Source organism: Cherax quadricarinatus, chromosome 39 (genome assembly GCF_038502225.1).
Source record: "Cherax quadricarinatus isolate ZL_2023a chromosome 39, ASM3850222v1, whole genome shotgun sequence".
NCBI classification, from domain to species: domain Eukaryota; kingdom Metazoa; phylum Arthropoda; class Malacostraca; order Decapoda; family Parastacidae; genus Cherax; species Cherax quadricarinatus.
This window is the reverse complement of record NC_091330.1, coordinates 13,600,886-13,615,790: the sequence shown is the minus strand read 5'-3', so window position 1 is coordinate 13,615,790 and position 14,905 is coordinate 13,600,886. Positions and strand designations below refer to the sequence as shown.

General features: G+C 43.3%; 1 protein-coding gene across 2 annotated transcripts in view; it reads right to left on the bottom strand.

Moving 5' to 3' along the window:
• Positions 1 to 9,501: 9,501 nt before the first annotated feature.
• Positions 9,502 to 14,905, bottom strand: part of LOC128696426 (uncharacterized) — a 37,174-nt gene continuing 31,770 nt past the window's right edge. For both annotated transcript variants that reach the window (XM_070092410.1, XM_070092411.1), the window contains one exon: positions 9,502 to 13,069. In XM_070092410.1, the coding sequence (XP_069948511.1) occupies positions 12,843 to 13,069 (227 nt within the window). In that variant the 3' untranslated portion in view covers positions 9,502 to 12,842. The remainder of the gene's footprint in view (positions 13,070 to 14,905) is intronic.

Genomic DNA, 14,905 nt, shown 5'->3' with positions numbered 1-14,905 from the left:
TACCCCTGAAATGCTGAGCCTCTTCCAAACTGCCCTTGCTGCTGCCAGAGAGCGTATGACAGAGCTGCGGCAAACAGACTGGGAACAATTTGTCAATGGTCTCAATGCTCACACCCCACTTAGCCGGGCATGGAGGGACATAAATAGAATTAAGGGTAACAGAACTGGGCAGATCGCGCACCCTCATCCCTTGCATAGGGCGAATGAGTTAGTCAGTGCTTGGGCTGCTACATCTAGCTATGACAGTCTTCCCAGTACCACACAGGCGAAATTAATGGACAAATATGATGCAAGGGAGAGACTTGTTTGCTTTATGCTCAGCAAGGCAGATGACTGCAACATTCCTTTCACTAATTATGAACTTGATGCAGCACTAAGGGCAACTCCACGTCGCCTGGTGAGGATGGTATTACTTACAACATACTCAGATTGCTGTGTCGAGTACCAGGTAATCCTTTACTTGAATTATATAACATGAGTTATGTCACTGGGGAGCTCCCTAAATCATGGACCAATAGCCTCATTATTCCCATTCCGAAGCCCAATCAACAAAACTCATTTCGCCCAATATCCCTTACTAGCTGCTTGTGTAAAACATTCGAAAGGATGATTCTTAATCGTCTTATGCACAGAATTAAGCAATTCTTGTCACCCCGGTTGCATGGCTTCATGCATGGAAGGAGTGTGCATCATTGCATTACCACCTTTCTCACTCTGCACACTGACAGCTCATACACTACGTTCCTTGACCTTAAATCCGCTTTTGATGTAGCCAACCGACATGTAATCATTAGTGAACTTGCCAGAATGGATGTTGGAGGATGGCTTCTCCGCTGGATTAAAGGTTACCTGTCCAACAGAAAGTCGTCTGTGTTGTTCCAGGGACATAGAAGTGTAACTAAAGATTTTGAATTAGGAACCCCACAGGGAGGTGTGCTTAGTCCCACCCTTTTCAACATTTTGATTAATGCCTTACTTAATGCCATGCCTAGCCAGCCCCATCATTATATGGTTAGTTTTGCTGATGACATAATGATTCACACCACCGGATTCTCCAACACCCAAAACATTCTTAATCATGTACTAGCCTCGTGTCAGGACCTGGGGTTAATAATCTCAGGGGATAAAACAAAGATACTCAACAGGCGTCCTCCTCGGCAGAGAGGCACAGTTCGTCAGATCCAGTTGCATGATGGGTCTCTTCTAGAATATGTAAGCAGATACAGGTATCTAGGCTTTGAGGTTCCACTACTTGGACCTGTTGTAACGAGACTTTGTCGCCAATACAAAGAAAGGCTGAGAGCACTTAGAGTTGTGGCAGGTTTTCATCCCAGGTATGGTGCTAATGTTAAAATTGTGAAAATGATGTATCTTGCTTATATTAGATCATTGGTTGATTATGCGGCGCCACTACTTGCACTCGTGTCTGACTGGAAGCTTGGAGGGCTGGAAAAACTGCAAAACGAAGCAATGAGGATCATCCTAGGATGCCCTCGTACTGCCAAAATTTTAAATATGCGGAAAGAACTTAATATTCCAAGCATTAGAGATCGTGTTACTGAAAGAAATATCCTTATTGGGGTCAATATGCTTAGGCTAGCCCATTCAAACCCCTGCACAGAAGCCCTCCAAACTTTCCTCAGCACTGGTGAACATCCTTCCAGATGGATCGAAAAAACTGGAACCGACCTCCGCATGAACCAGCTACATGATCTATATCAAGTTAGACAACAGAGACATTTCCCTGCTCCATGGGATATTACCCCATTCCAAACTACCATTCCTCCATTTCCCCCCAAAACTCTTCTTAAATCACAACCAAAGCTTCGTCTTGAAGCCAAACATGATGCCTTAAGCTGTATTGATAACTTAGTCACACAGAACACACTTTCACAAATTATTTACGTCGATGGTTCTGTTCACCAGTCCACTGGTGCAGCTGGTAGTGCTGCTGTTGTCACACAGAGTGATGGCTCTCATAAAGAAATTGGAGCACGCATCAATAACTGGGCCTCTACCCTTCAAACAGAACTGTTTGCCATACTCCTTGCACTCAAATGTGTCCATGTATCTAAGGTTGACACTTTAATTGTAACTGATTCTCTGTCATCCATAAATGCTCTCAACTCATTAAGTATAAATTGTGGCATGCTTGTGTCAGAAGCCAGACATAGATATGGTAAGATTGTGGACAGTGGAGTCAGAGTGCACATGCTGTGGATTCCATCTCACATTGGTCTTCAGATGCATGATAGAACTGATAAATTGGCTAAGCTGTATGCTTTCAAAGAGGGGGTAGATTACAATCTTGGGTTGTCAGTTAGCAGTTTGAGAACAATAATACGAAAAGAACTTCAAATGAACTTTATTGACTTAAGACTTAGGGAGATTGACACAAGTCAGTCCATCTATCATCATTCCATCATGCAGGAGGAGCCACATGTCTATGGTGCATCCAACAAGATAAGCAGACTCTTGGATGTCACTACTGCCCGGCTCCGGCTGGGTTACAAGTATCTTTGGCAGGTTAAATCACCACCACCAGATGTAGACCAAACGAAATGTAAACTTTGCCAGATGGACTATTGTCACACCTTGCGTCATTATGTACTGGAGTGTGATCAAATTAATGAATTTAGAAACAACTCACTCAGAAATGTTCAAGAAATGGCAAAGTATTTTATCCACAGTGGTATATTGCAGACCATTTTGGAGAAATACCCTGACTCTGCTAGCTGTAAATAATGCATTACCGTGTGGGGGTGTGTGTGTTCGTGTGTGTGTTCGTGTGTGTGTTCGTGTGTGTGTGTGTGTGTGGGTATGTGTGTGTGTGTGTGTGGGTGTGTGTTGTGTGTGTGTGTGTGTGTGTGTGTGTGTGCGTGCGTGTGTGTGGGTGTGTGTGAGGGTGTGTGTGCGGGTGTGTGTGAGGGTGTGTGTGTGTGTGTGCGTGTGTGTGTGTGTGTGTGCGTGTGTGGGTGTGTGTGTGCGTGTGTGGGTGTGTGTGTGCGTGTGTGGGTGTTAGTTAGTTAGTTACTATTTTGTCCTAGGCACATGTCGATTAGACACTAGGCCTGTTGTATATGCGTGCTTGTATATGTGTGTGTGTGTGTGTGTGTGTACTCACCTATTTGTACTCACCTATTTGTGGTTGCAGGGGTCGAGTCATAGCTCCTGGCCCCGCCTCTTCACTGATTGCTACTAGGTCCTCTCTCTCCCTGCTCCATGAGCTTTATCATACCTCGCCTTAAAACTATGTATGGTTCCCGCCTCCACTACTTCACTTTCTAGACTATTCCACGACTTGACTACTCTATGACTGAAGAAATACTTCCTAACATCCCTTTGATTCATCTGAGTCTTCAACTTCCAATTGTGACCTCTTGTGTATGTGTCCCATCTCTGGAACATCCTGTCTTTGTCCACCGTGTCTATTCTGCGCAGTATTTTATATGTCGTTATCATGTCTCCCCTGACCCTCCTGGCCTCCAGTGTCGTCAGGCCGATTTCCCTCAACCTTTCTTCGTACGACAATCCCCGTAGCTCTGGGACTAGTCTTGTTGCAAACCTTTGCACTTTCTCTAATTTCTTGACGTGCTTGACTAGGTGTGGATTCCAAACTGGTGCTGCATACTCCAGTATGGGCCTGACGTAAATGGTATACAGTGTGTGTGTGTGTACTCACCTATTTGTACTCACCTGTTTGTGGTTGCAGGGGTCGAGTCCTAGCTCCTGGCCCCGCCTCTTCACCGGTTGCTACTAGGCCCTCTCTCTCCCCGCTCCATGAGCTTTATCAAACCTCGTCTTAAAACTGTGTATGGTTCCTGCCTCCACTACGTCATTTTCTAGGCTATTCCACTGCCTTACAACTCTATGACTGAAGAAATACTTCCTACTATCTCTCTGACTCATTTGTGTCTTCAACTTCCAATTGTGGCCTCTTGTTTCTGTGTCCCCTCCCTGGAACATCCTGTCTTTGTCCACCTTGTCTATTCCACGCAGTATTTTATATGTCGTTGTCATGTCTCCCCTGACCCTCCTGTCCTCCAGTGTGGTCAGGCCGATTTCCCTTAATCTTTCCTCATAGGACATTCCCCTTAGCTCTGGAACTAACCTTGTCGCAAACCTTTGTACTTTCTCTAGTTTCTTGACGTGCTTTATCAAGTGCGGGTTCCAAACAGGTTCTGCATACTCCAGTATGGGCCTGACATACACGGTGTACAGTGTCTTGAATGATTCCTTACTAAGGTATCGGAATGCTGTTCTCAGGTTTGCCAGGCGCCCATATGCTGCAGCAGTTATCTGATTGATGTGTGCTTCCGGAGACATGCTCGGTGTTATACTCACCCCAAGATCTTTCTCCTTGAGTGAGGTTTGCAGTCTTTGGCCACCTAGCCTATACTCTGTCTGTGGTCTTCTGTGCCCCTCCCCCATCTTCATGACTTTGCATTTGGCAGGATTAAATTCGAGAAGCCATTTGCTGGACCAGGTGTCCAGTCTGTCCAGGTCTCTTTGAAGTCCTGCCTGGTCCTCATCAGATTTAATTCTCCTCATTAACTTCACATCATCTGCAAACAGGGACACTTCTGAGTCTAACCCTTCCGTCATGTCGTTCACATATACCAAAAATAGCACTGGTCCTAGGACCGACCCCTGTGGGACCCCGCTCGTCACAGGTGCCCACTGTGATACATCATTACGTACCATGACTCGTTGTTGCCTCCCTGTCAGGTATTCTCTGATCCATTGCAGTGCCCTTCCTGTTATATGCGCCTGGTGCTCTAGCTTCTGCACTAATCTCTTGTGTGTGTGTGGGTGTGTGTGTGTGGGTGTGTGTGAGGGTGTGTGTGTGGGTGTGTGTGAGGGTGTGTGTACTCACCTAGTTGTACTCACCTAGTTGAGGTTGCGGGGGTCGAGTCCGAGCTCCTGGCCCCGCCTCTTCACTGATCGCTACTAGGTCACTCTCCCTGAGCCGTGAGCTTTATCGTACCTCTGCTTAAAGCTATGTGTGTGTGGGTGTTGGTGTGTGTGTGTGGGTGTGTGTGTGTGGGTGTGCGTCCTTGTGTGTATGCATATATTTGTACGCTCGTGTGCACATGTCCGTGCGTGCGCCCTCGTGTGTGTATGTGCGCGCGCGCGCTAGTGTGGGTGTATGATCCACTTAATATTTGTATTTATAACTCATTACAATTGTGACCAGGTGTGGACGTATCAGTGGTTCATTACTTTGTAATTTGTTCATGACTGTAACCATGTATAGGAGTGAAGCTGATTCATTACCTCTGTAACTTGCCATGATTAGTGACCAGATCTACCTGGAGTTCATTACCTTTGTAACTAGTTCAGCTATCATAACTTTGGGGTCCAGTCACTGGACCCATTATGTACCTTTGTAATCTTTTGACTACCGCCCACAGGATGGGTATGGGGTGCATAAAGATATTAAACTAGTGTGTGTGTGTGTGTGTGTGTGTGTGTGTGTGTGTGTGTGTGTGTGTGTGTGTGTGTGTGTGTGTGTGTGTGTGTGTGTGTGTGTGTGTGTGTGGTGTGTGTGACTCAACAATCAATATTTGCACCAATAACTCATTACAGTTGTGACCGGGTGTGGAAGTGTGAATTGCTCATTACTCTATAATTTGTTCATGATTGTAGCCAAAGTATAAACGTAAGTAACCATTCTACAGAATTCATTACCTTTGTAACTTGTGAGCTCATTACCTTTGTACCTAGTTCAGCTATCAAAACTTTGGGGGCCCAGTCCCTGGACCCATTACGTACCTCTGTAATCTGTAAATACCTTTGTAACTTGTCATGATTGTGACCAGACTTACCTGGAGTTCATTACCTTTGTAAATTTTGAGTTCATTACCTTTGTAAATTGTGAGTTCATTACCTTTGTAAATTGTGAGTTCATTACCTCTGTAACTTGCTCAGCTATCAAATCTTTGGAGTCCAGTCCCTGGACCAATTATGTACCTCTGTAATCTTTCGACTACCGCCCACAGGATGGGTATGGGGTGCATAATAAACATATTAAACTAACTAACTAACTAGGCTGCGACACAAAACACCGAACTAACACCTATATGTTTTTACTACTAGATGATAATGAAAAACAACATGTGTAAGGAGACTTATCCATAATCTTGCCTTGCCTTGGGAGTGAATCCTGGCCTTTTCAGTTGTGAGTTGAACACTACCAATTACAGGTTATGGCAGGTGAAGGAAGCTGTAGATACAATGCAGATTTTATTCGGATTATAAACTTGAAGAGTTAGTTTAGTAGCACTGTGTTACTTTGGTCTTCTTTCTCAGGATGTGACACACAAGTCGCCTACCACCCAGGTACCTTCTTATTGCTAATTGAACAGGTGCAATATACAAAGCGTTTCCACTCATCCCAAACTTGAAGCTAGGTCATTCAGTTGTGACCTGAAACTACTATTTGAGCCAAGTGTAAGATAAACCATGAACTTCCTCTGAATGTTGGTGGCTAGAGCAGCCAGTGATTGTTAAGATAATCCTTCAAGCTCTTGGGATTTATCATGTATTATGTGTTTGACAAGTAGTGTGGAAAATTTTGAATTTTCCTAAATGCAGCATATGTAAAAAATGAATAATATAATTACTGTGTAATAAAATGTGATGCTATTTGGACGCTTCGATAACTTTTAAGTGAAGGGGAGTGTAGAACAGCCGGGGGAGTGATGCCGCAGAGACACCATAATTAATATGTGAACATTGGACTGAATTGTGCAATGTAATCAAGCATTCTCGAAGATCAGTTAGTGTATATTGGCCTCAATCCATAATTTAGAAATTGCTGACATGTTCCTGCTGAAGAATTGGGATAGTGTGGACATCCCCTTACAATATGGTTTGAAGGACCAAAGCAATCACAATCGCTACCACGTCAGCTGTTGGCATGGCCGACGCGGCAGGTTGTGTAGCGGGCTAGTTGCGGGATTTTCAAGGATAGCTCCTGGTCAAAGAGGCTGACCAGGTCCCTACTTAACAGAACTCAGTGTGAATGCTTTGAGAAGATACCAGAGCAGCGAACGGACATCCCAGTGCATCGTTTCAGCATAAATAGTTGAAGTGTTGTGCAGTTTTAGAGGGTTTGGTGTTGTAGAGTCAGGACCAGTCAGCGCCTCCCCCCCTCTCTGCTGGGGGGAGGGGGAGGGCGTGTGTAGTAAACAGTGACCCTCTCATAACACCTCACCCCTGCGTGTCTCCCCCGCCTCACCCACCCAACTCCCAGCGCCACCCCATCTGTAGAGGGTACTTCTCCCCAACCCACAATGTCAGCGATGGCACTGCAGGGAGTGCCGGGCTCACAGGAACTTCCACTACAGGGACAGCATCGTGGAGTTCGACCACGAGGCAGCTGCCAGGTACTCACCTAGTTGAGGTTGCCACAGGCAGTGTGTACTCAGTTCCTCAAGCTTCAACATCCGTGCACACGAGGGCCTGGGATCTTCAATCAACTTGGCGTCCACCAGGATGCTGACATGTCCCTAGGACAGCTCTCCATCGGGCTGCTAATGGCATCACTGGCTTCTTGGACCTCTTGGGGAGGGTCGATGGTGCTCATGCAAGCAGCAGATCCCTGGGAAACTTGCTGCTGTTTGCAATGGCTATCTGCCGAGGAGAGACAGGCACCTAGCAACATCTGTTGTTGGGGCAATGGATGAATTCCCTACTATGTTTGTTAACTGCTCATTACTCTGTAATTTGTCTATGATTGTAATCATGTCATAACGTGTTTATCATTCATTACCTTTGAAACTTGTCATGATTGTGACCAGCTCTACCTGGAGCTCATTACCTTTGTAAATTCTCATGATTAATGTGTTTATGATTCATTACCTTTGCAATTATTCATGAGTGTGACCAGCTCAACCTGGAGCTCATTACCTTTGTAACTTGGTCATGATTATGACCAGATCTAGTTCATTACCTTTGTAACTTGCTCAGCTATCAAAACTTTGGAGTCCAGTCCCTGGACCAATTATGTACCTGGAGTTTACCTGGAGAGAGTTCCGGGGGTCAACGCCCCCGCGGCCCGGTCTGTGACCAGGCCTCCTGGTGGATCAGAGCCTGATCAACCAGGCTGTTACTGCTGGCTGCACGCAAACCAACGTACGAGCCACAGCCCGGCTGGTCAGGAACCGACTTTAGGTGCTTGTCCAGTGCCAGCTTGAAGACTGCCAGGGGTCTGTTGGTAATCCCCCTTATGTATGCTGGGAGGCAGTTGAACAGTCTCGGGCCCCTGACACTTATTGTATGGTCTCTTAACGTGCTAGTGACACCCCTGCTTTTCATTGGGGGGATGTTGCATCGTCTGCCAAGTCTTTTGCTTTCGTAGTGAGTGATTTTCGTGTGCAAGTTCGGTACTAGTCCCTCTAGGATTTTCCAGGTGTATATAATCATGTATCTCTCCCGCCTGCGTTCCAGGGAATACAGGTTTAGGAACCTCAAGCGCTCCCAGTAATTGAGGTGTTTTATCTCCGTTATGCGCGCCGTGAAGGTTCTCTGTACATTTTCTAAGTCAGCAATTTCACCTGCCTTGAAAGGTGCTGTTAGTGTGCAGCAATATTCCAGCCTAGATAGAACAAGTGACCTGAAGAGTGTCATCATGGGCTTGGCATCCCTAGTTTTGAAGGTTCTCATTATCCATCTTGTCATTTTTCTAGCAGATGCGATTGATACAATGTTATGGTCCTTGAAGGTGAGATCCTCCGACATGATCACTCCCAGGACTTTGACGTTGGTGTTTCGCTCTATTTTGTGGCCAGAATTTGTTTTGTACTCTGATGAAGATTTAATTTCCTCGTGTTTACCATATCTGAGTAATTGAAATTTCTCATCGTTGAACTTCATATTGTTTTCTGCAGCCCACTGAAAAATTTGGTTGATGTCCGCCTGGAGCCTTGCAGTGTCTGCAATGGAAGACACTGTCATGCAGATTCGGGTGTCATCTGCAAAGGAAGACACGGTGCTGTGGCTGACATCCTTGTCTTTGTCAGATATGAGGATGAGGAACAAGATGGGAGCGAGTACTGTGCCTTGTGGAACAGAGCTTTTCACCGTAGCTGCCTCTGCAATCTTTTGACTACCGCCCACAGGATGGGTATGGGGTGCATAATAAACATAAAACTAACTAACTAAGGACCAAAGGGTTAAATTAATTATGTGGGAAATTACTTACAGGAAATAATTCAGGTAATATTCTGTAAACCTCCTGCAGGTAATTTCCCACAAATAGTGCCGTATATACAGCCCCTGGGGAATGGAAATTAATCATATTATATCCAAGGAAAGGGTAGCTCCACCATCAACCACATTCAGGCGAGTACACACACACGCTCTCTCTCTATATATATATATATATATATATATATATATATATATATATATATATATATATATATATATATATATATATATATATATATATATATATATATTACAAATGAACATGGTTTTAAATAAAACGAAAAAAGATTTTCTTATTTTATATAAATCACATAAGAGTTTGATACAATAACCGACATAACGTAATATTTACACAATACTCATAATGACTAAAACAGTTTACTCCAGGAAACATCTGGATAACATTAATACATAGATGTTTTATTAATTAGCAAACCAACTTGATGGTTGCTGGAACGTGTAATTACAGCAGCCTGTGGTATATGGTCGTAATCTTTTGTTTTATGATTCCTGCTTGTGTAGGTCTATGAATCAAATGTTTGTATAGACCTTTCAGCAAATGCTTATGCAGGCCTATGCATTAAATGTTTGTGTAGTCTTATGAATCAATTGCTTCAAAGGATAATATAAAAATTATATCCCCACTCACACTATTCACTAAGAAAAACAACCATGCTGACGAAACATGTAAATAAAGAGAAAAATGGAAAAATTATACATTTCTATACGCTAATATAAAATTCATATGTGTTTGACCATTAACATTGCTTTGCTATGTTACAAGCTAGCATTCATGGCGCTAAAATTTACTAGGATTAAAATAATTTATTTGTCATTTCTGTTAGTCTTGATGATTTATTTTATGTTAATGTTCTGATACTCAGTTAAATTTATGATTTTTAAATAAATTAAAAAATCAGAGCACATTATGTTGGTAATATGATCTATGTCATGTCTTAACAGGTTACAGCAAGAACTATGGTAACCATGACTATCGAGTCCTAAAATTCACAGGACAGTTATAATTATAACTGATGCGGTGAAAGCCAGTAGGACTATTTATATTATAGTTTAATTACACAAAAATGCTAAAATGAAAATGAAAAATGAGGTTAATGTTCTTCAGTAATATCTTCAGTTATTATCAATTACGGAGAAAGACCAGATAAATATTGTTGCAGTTATTAGCAGCAAAAGTTATTGCAATTAAGGAAATAACTTTCATTGGCAAACAATGATTCAATTGTATCATAACAAACATCACCTAATGATTTGTTTACAGTAGTAATTCCAAAGATGTAAAAAAAAAAGATGATAATATGATCGGAATGACGTAAATTGAGTTATTATAACAAGTGGACATTAACGTCACATCATACATTAACTAAAGCAATTTCTTGACAGCATTTTAAAAAGGGTTCCCCTTTTATACTTCACAAATATAAAGTGATATGTCTGTTGAGTAATTTATTAAAATAATGTAATCAAATTATTCCCCTCAAAGGATAGACCTTAATGCCGGTGAGGGGCTCTTGATCCGAGGAAGTGGACCTATCCTCCCCTTACTCTGACTGAACCTGATTACTTCCTTTTCCCCATTAATTCTATGACCCCATATGGGATTATCGCTTCCCTCTGATAATAATAATAATAATAATAATAATAATAATAATAATAATAATAATAATAATAAAATACAATCGTTATGAATAAAATTATTTTTTCTACAATGACAGGAACATTTTTAGTCTTCCACAATATATAAGTTACAATGTACAAGAATGCAGACACATCAGCAAACAACCTCACAAATATATACAGCAAAACTTTAATATCGTTCTTAGTCTTCCTATTTTTTTAAACTATCCATAATAGGGATGGCAAGAATGGAGAGGGGACGGGACTGAGGGTAAGTTGTGTAGAGAGGAGGAAGGGAGAGGCGAGACAGGTTCAGTGGCGAGACAGGTTCAGTGGCGAGACAGGTTCAGTGACGAGACAGGTTCAGTGGCGAGACAGGTTCAGTGGCGAGACAGGTTCAGTGTGGTTGTTGTCACATACTGACGGCCATATAGGTGTCGTTATCACTAAAGATTACCATTAAATTTACATGGTAATTTTAACAAATAACCTAATTACTTTAATTCACAGCCAGAAAAGCTTATATTGTGACCAAGTTAGAGTGCTGAGAGACATGAAGTTTTGAATTATGCTGAAGACCAATGTACTCCTCATCTGTTTCCTATTGTATCTATTGCATACTTGTTGCGTTTCCATGTCTGCCTCCATTGTTATCACTGTAGATGTGTTTTCTTTCTTGTTTCTCATTGGTTTGCAGCATACCGTACATATTTTTTTCATTTGCTGAAGAACTTCGTAAATAAAAATGTGTGGCTGGCTCATAAATAGATGAATGGTTTACCCAGCGATAGATGGATAATTGGCCCAGCGACACATGAGTGTTTTGCCAAATATGAGATGATTGACTGACCCAGCGTTTGTGAAGATTACATTTGAACTTGTTAGAGAAGTAACACTTAATTTACTGTCAACAGATGATGTTACTATCTTTCTTTAATTCACTTATAAATTCAGCTTTCTTGGTGTTCAAAATTTATTTTACAAGAAACTAAAACAGTAGCGATTCCTGAAAAAAAAATACATACTTGAGAAAAATTTAGCAAGCCCCTTTTTATTGCAAGTGCAAATTACTATTGCATATTACAAGTCATCATAGGATACTGTGCATGTGAAACACATGTATTTATAAAGTTGTCAAGAAACACTGTCATCCCTCGGTGGGACCTGTGTTAGCTTTACCTGACCAGCCGGGCTGTGGCTCGTACGTTGGATTGCGTGCAGCCAGCAGTAAAAGCCTGGTTGATCAGGCTCTGATCCACCAGGAGGCCTGGTCACAGACCGGGCCGCGGGGGCGTTGACCCCCGGAACTCTCTCCAGGTAAACTCCCACGATCTCTCTCGTCCCACTACTGGCATTAATCTGGCTTAATATGATTACTTACTTGGCATAGATTTAACGATTAAGTGAACGAAATAGTATGTGGCAGAACAAAGTGCATAAATTATATAGAAAAACTTTGGAATAATAAGCATATGGGAATGCTTTGAGAAACATTGTTTTGTAAGGGAGAGAGTGTAGGCGTGAAGCTTAGTGAGATGGTACCAGTGTGAGTGTCTTGCCTGACCTCTGGTGGTGGTTCTAGTACGTAAGGCAGAGATGTAACAAGTACAGATTCAACATTTACAAGTAGATGGATGACTGACCCAGTGATAGATGGGTGACTAAACCAGCAGTAATTAGGTGACTGTTTGGATGACTAGCCCAGCGCTAGACTGACGGCTAAATAATCGATAAATAAGTGGCTTGCTCAACGATAGATGGTTGATTAGCTCAAAGATAGATGGATGACCATATATACAAATTATGAAAGCAGAAGTAGACAGGCAATGAACTCTAGGAAAATGACGGATGGAAAATCAACGCCAGAGGTAAACGACAATCAACAATCAACGCCGCAGATAGACAAGCAATGCAGCAGGCAAAGTATCAACAGACGATCAACACGATAGACGATCAACAAGTGATCGATCAACGCAGGGTGTGGACTATCAAAGCAACTGGTGGGTTAGAGCGGCCAGAGACGAGGGAAGGAGGAGGAGGACCAGGATCATTAGAGAGAGAGGAGAGACGGGACGCGGGCTGTGGTTGCAGCCATCATAGGTGCACGTCAGGATGCAGCCGGTTAGTTGTTCACCGCCGAACTTGAACACGCCACACTGGGAGTCCATGTTCTCCAGCACACACGTCCTAATCATCAGCGACTCGCCTGTGCTGGCTGTGGAGGAAAACGAACAAGAATTAGATTCCCGTCATTTTCACCCATCTCAAGATGCCCGTGAAGCATGCCTGGCAGTATGTGACACGCGCGCGCGCACGCACACACATACGCACACACACACACACACACACACACACACACACTCACACACACACACACACACACACACACACACACACACACACACACACACACACACACACACACACACACACACACACACACACACATACGCACACATACGCACACACACACACACACATACGCACTGAGTTTTGATTATATAGTAGAGTTACAAGTGGAGAAGGTAACAGGAACTGAAGGGGACAGGCCGAACTATAAAAGGGGGGGCTACACAGGTATGAGAAACTTCCTGCAGGAGGTTCAGTGGGACAGAGAAATGGTAGGAAAATCAGTAAACGAGATGATGGAATATGTGGCAACAAAGTGCAAGGAGGCAGAGGAAAGGTTTGTTCCCAAGGGAAACAGAAATAATAGGAAGACCAAAACGAGTCCTTGGTTTGCCCGAAGGTGTAGGGAGGCAAAAAACTAAGTGCAACAGAGAATGGAAAAGGTACAGGAGGCATAGGACCCAGGAAACAAGGAGATTAGTAGAAGAGCCAGAAACGAGTATGCACAGATAAGGAGGGAGGCCCAGCGACAGTATGAAAACGACATAGCATCGAAAGTCAAATCTGACCCGAAACTACTGTATAGCCACATTAGGAGGAAGACAACAGTCAAGGACCAGGTGATAAGGCTGAGGAAAGAAGGTGGAGAACTCACAAGAAACGATCAAGAGGTATGTGAGGAGCTCAACACGAGATTTAAGGAAGTATTTAGAGTAGAGACAGGAAGGACTCTGAGGGGACAGATCAGATGGGGACACCAGCAAGGAATACACCAACAAGTGTTGGACGACATACATACAGATGAGGAGGAGGTGAAGAAACTGCTAAGGGACATCGATACCTCAAAGGCAATGGGACCGGACATCTCCCCGTGGGTCCTTAGAGAGGGAGTAGATATGTTGTGCGTGCCACTTACCACAATCTTCAACACGTCCCTGGAAACTGGGCAACTACCTGAGGTATGGAAGACGGCAAATGTAGTTCCCATTTTTAAAAAAGGAGACAGAAAAGAGGCACTAAACTATAGACCTGTGTCATTGACGTGTATAGTATGCAAAGTTATGGAGAAGATTATCAGGAGGAGAGTGGTGGAGCACCTGGAACGGAACAAGAGTATAAATGCCAACCAGCACGGAATCATGGAAGGCAAATCCTGTGTCACAAACCTTCTGGAGTTTTATGATAAAATAACAGAAGTAAGATACGAGAGAGAGGGGTGGGTTGATTGCATCTTCTTGGACTGCAAGAAGGCCTTTGACACAGTTCCTCACAATAGATTAGTGCAGAAGCTAGAGCATCAGGCGCATATAACAGGAAGGGCACTGCAATGGATCAGAGAATACCTGACAGGGAGGCAACAACGAGTCATGGTACGTAATGATGTATCACAGTGGGCACCTGTGACAAGCGGGGTCCCACAGGGGTCGGTCCTAGGACCAGTGCTATTTTTGGTATATGTGAACGACATGATGGAAGGGTTAGACTCAGAAGTGTCCCTGTTTGCAGATGATGTGAAGTTAATGAGGAGAATTAAATCTGATGAGGACCAGGCAGGACTTCAAAGAGACCTGGACAGACTGGACACCTGGTCCAGCAAATGGCTTCTCGAATTTAATCCTGCCAAATGCAAAGTCATGAAGATAGGGGAAGGGCACAGAAGACCACAGACAGAGTATAGGCTAGGTGGCCAAAGACTGCAAAC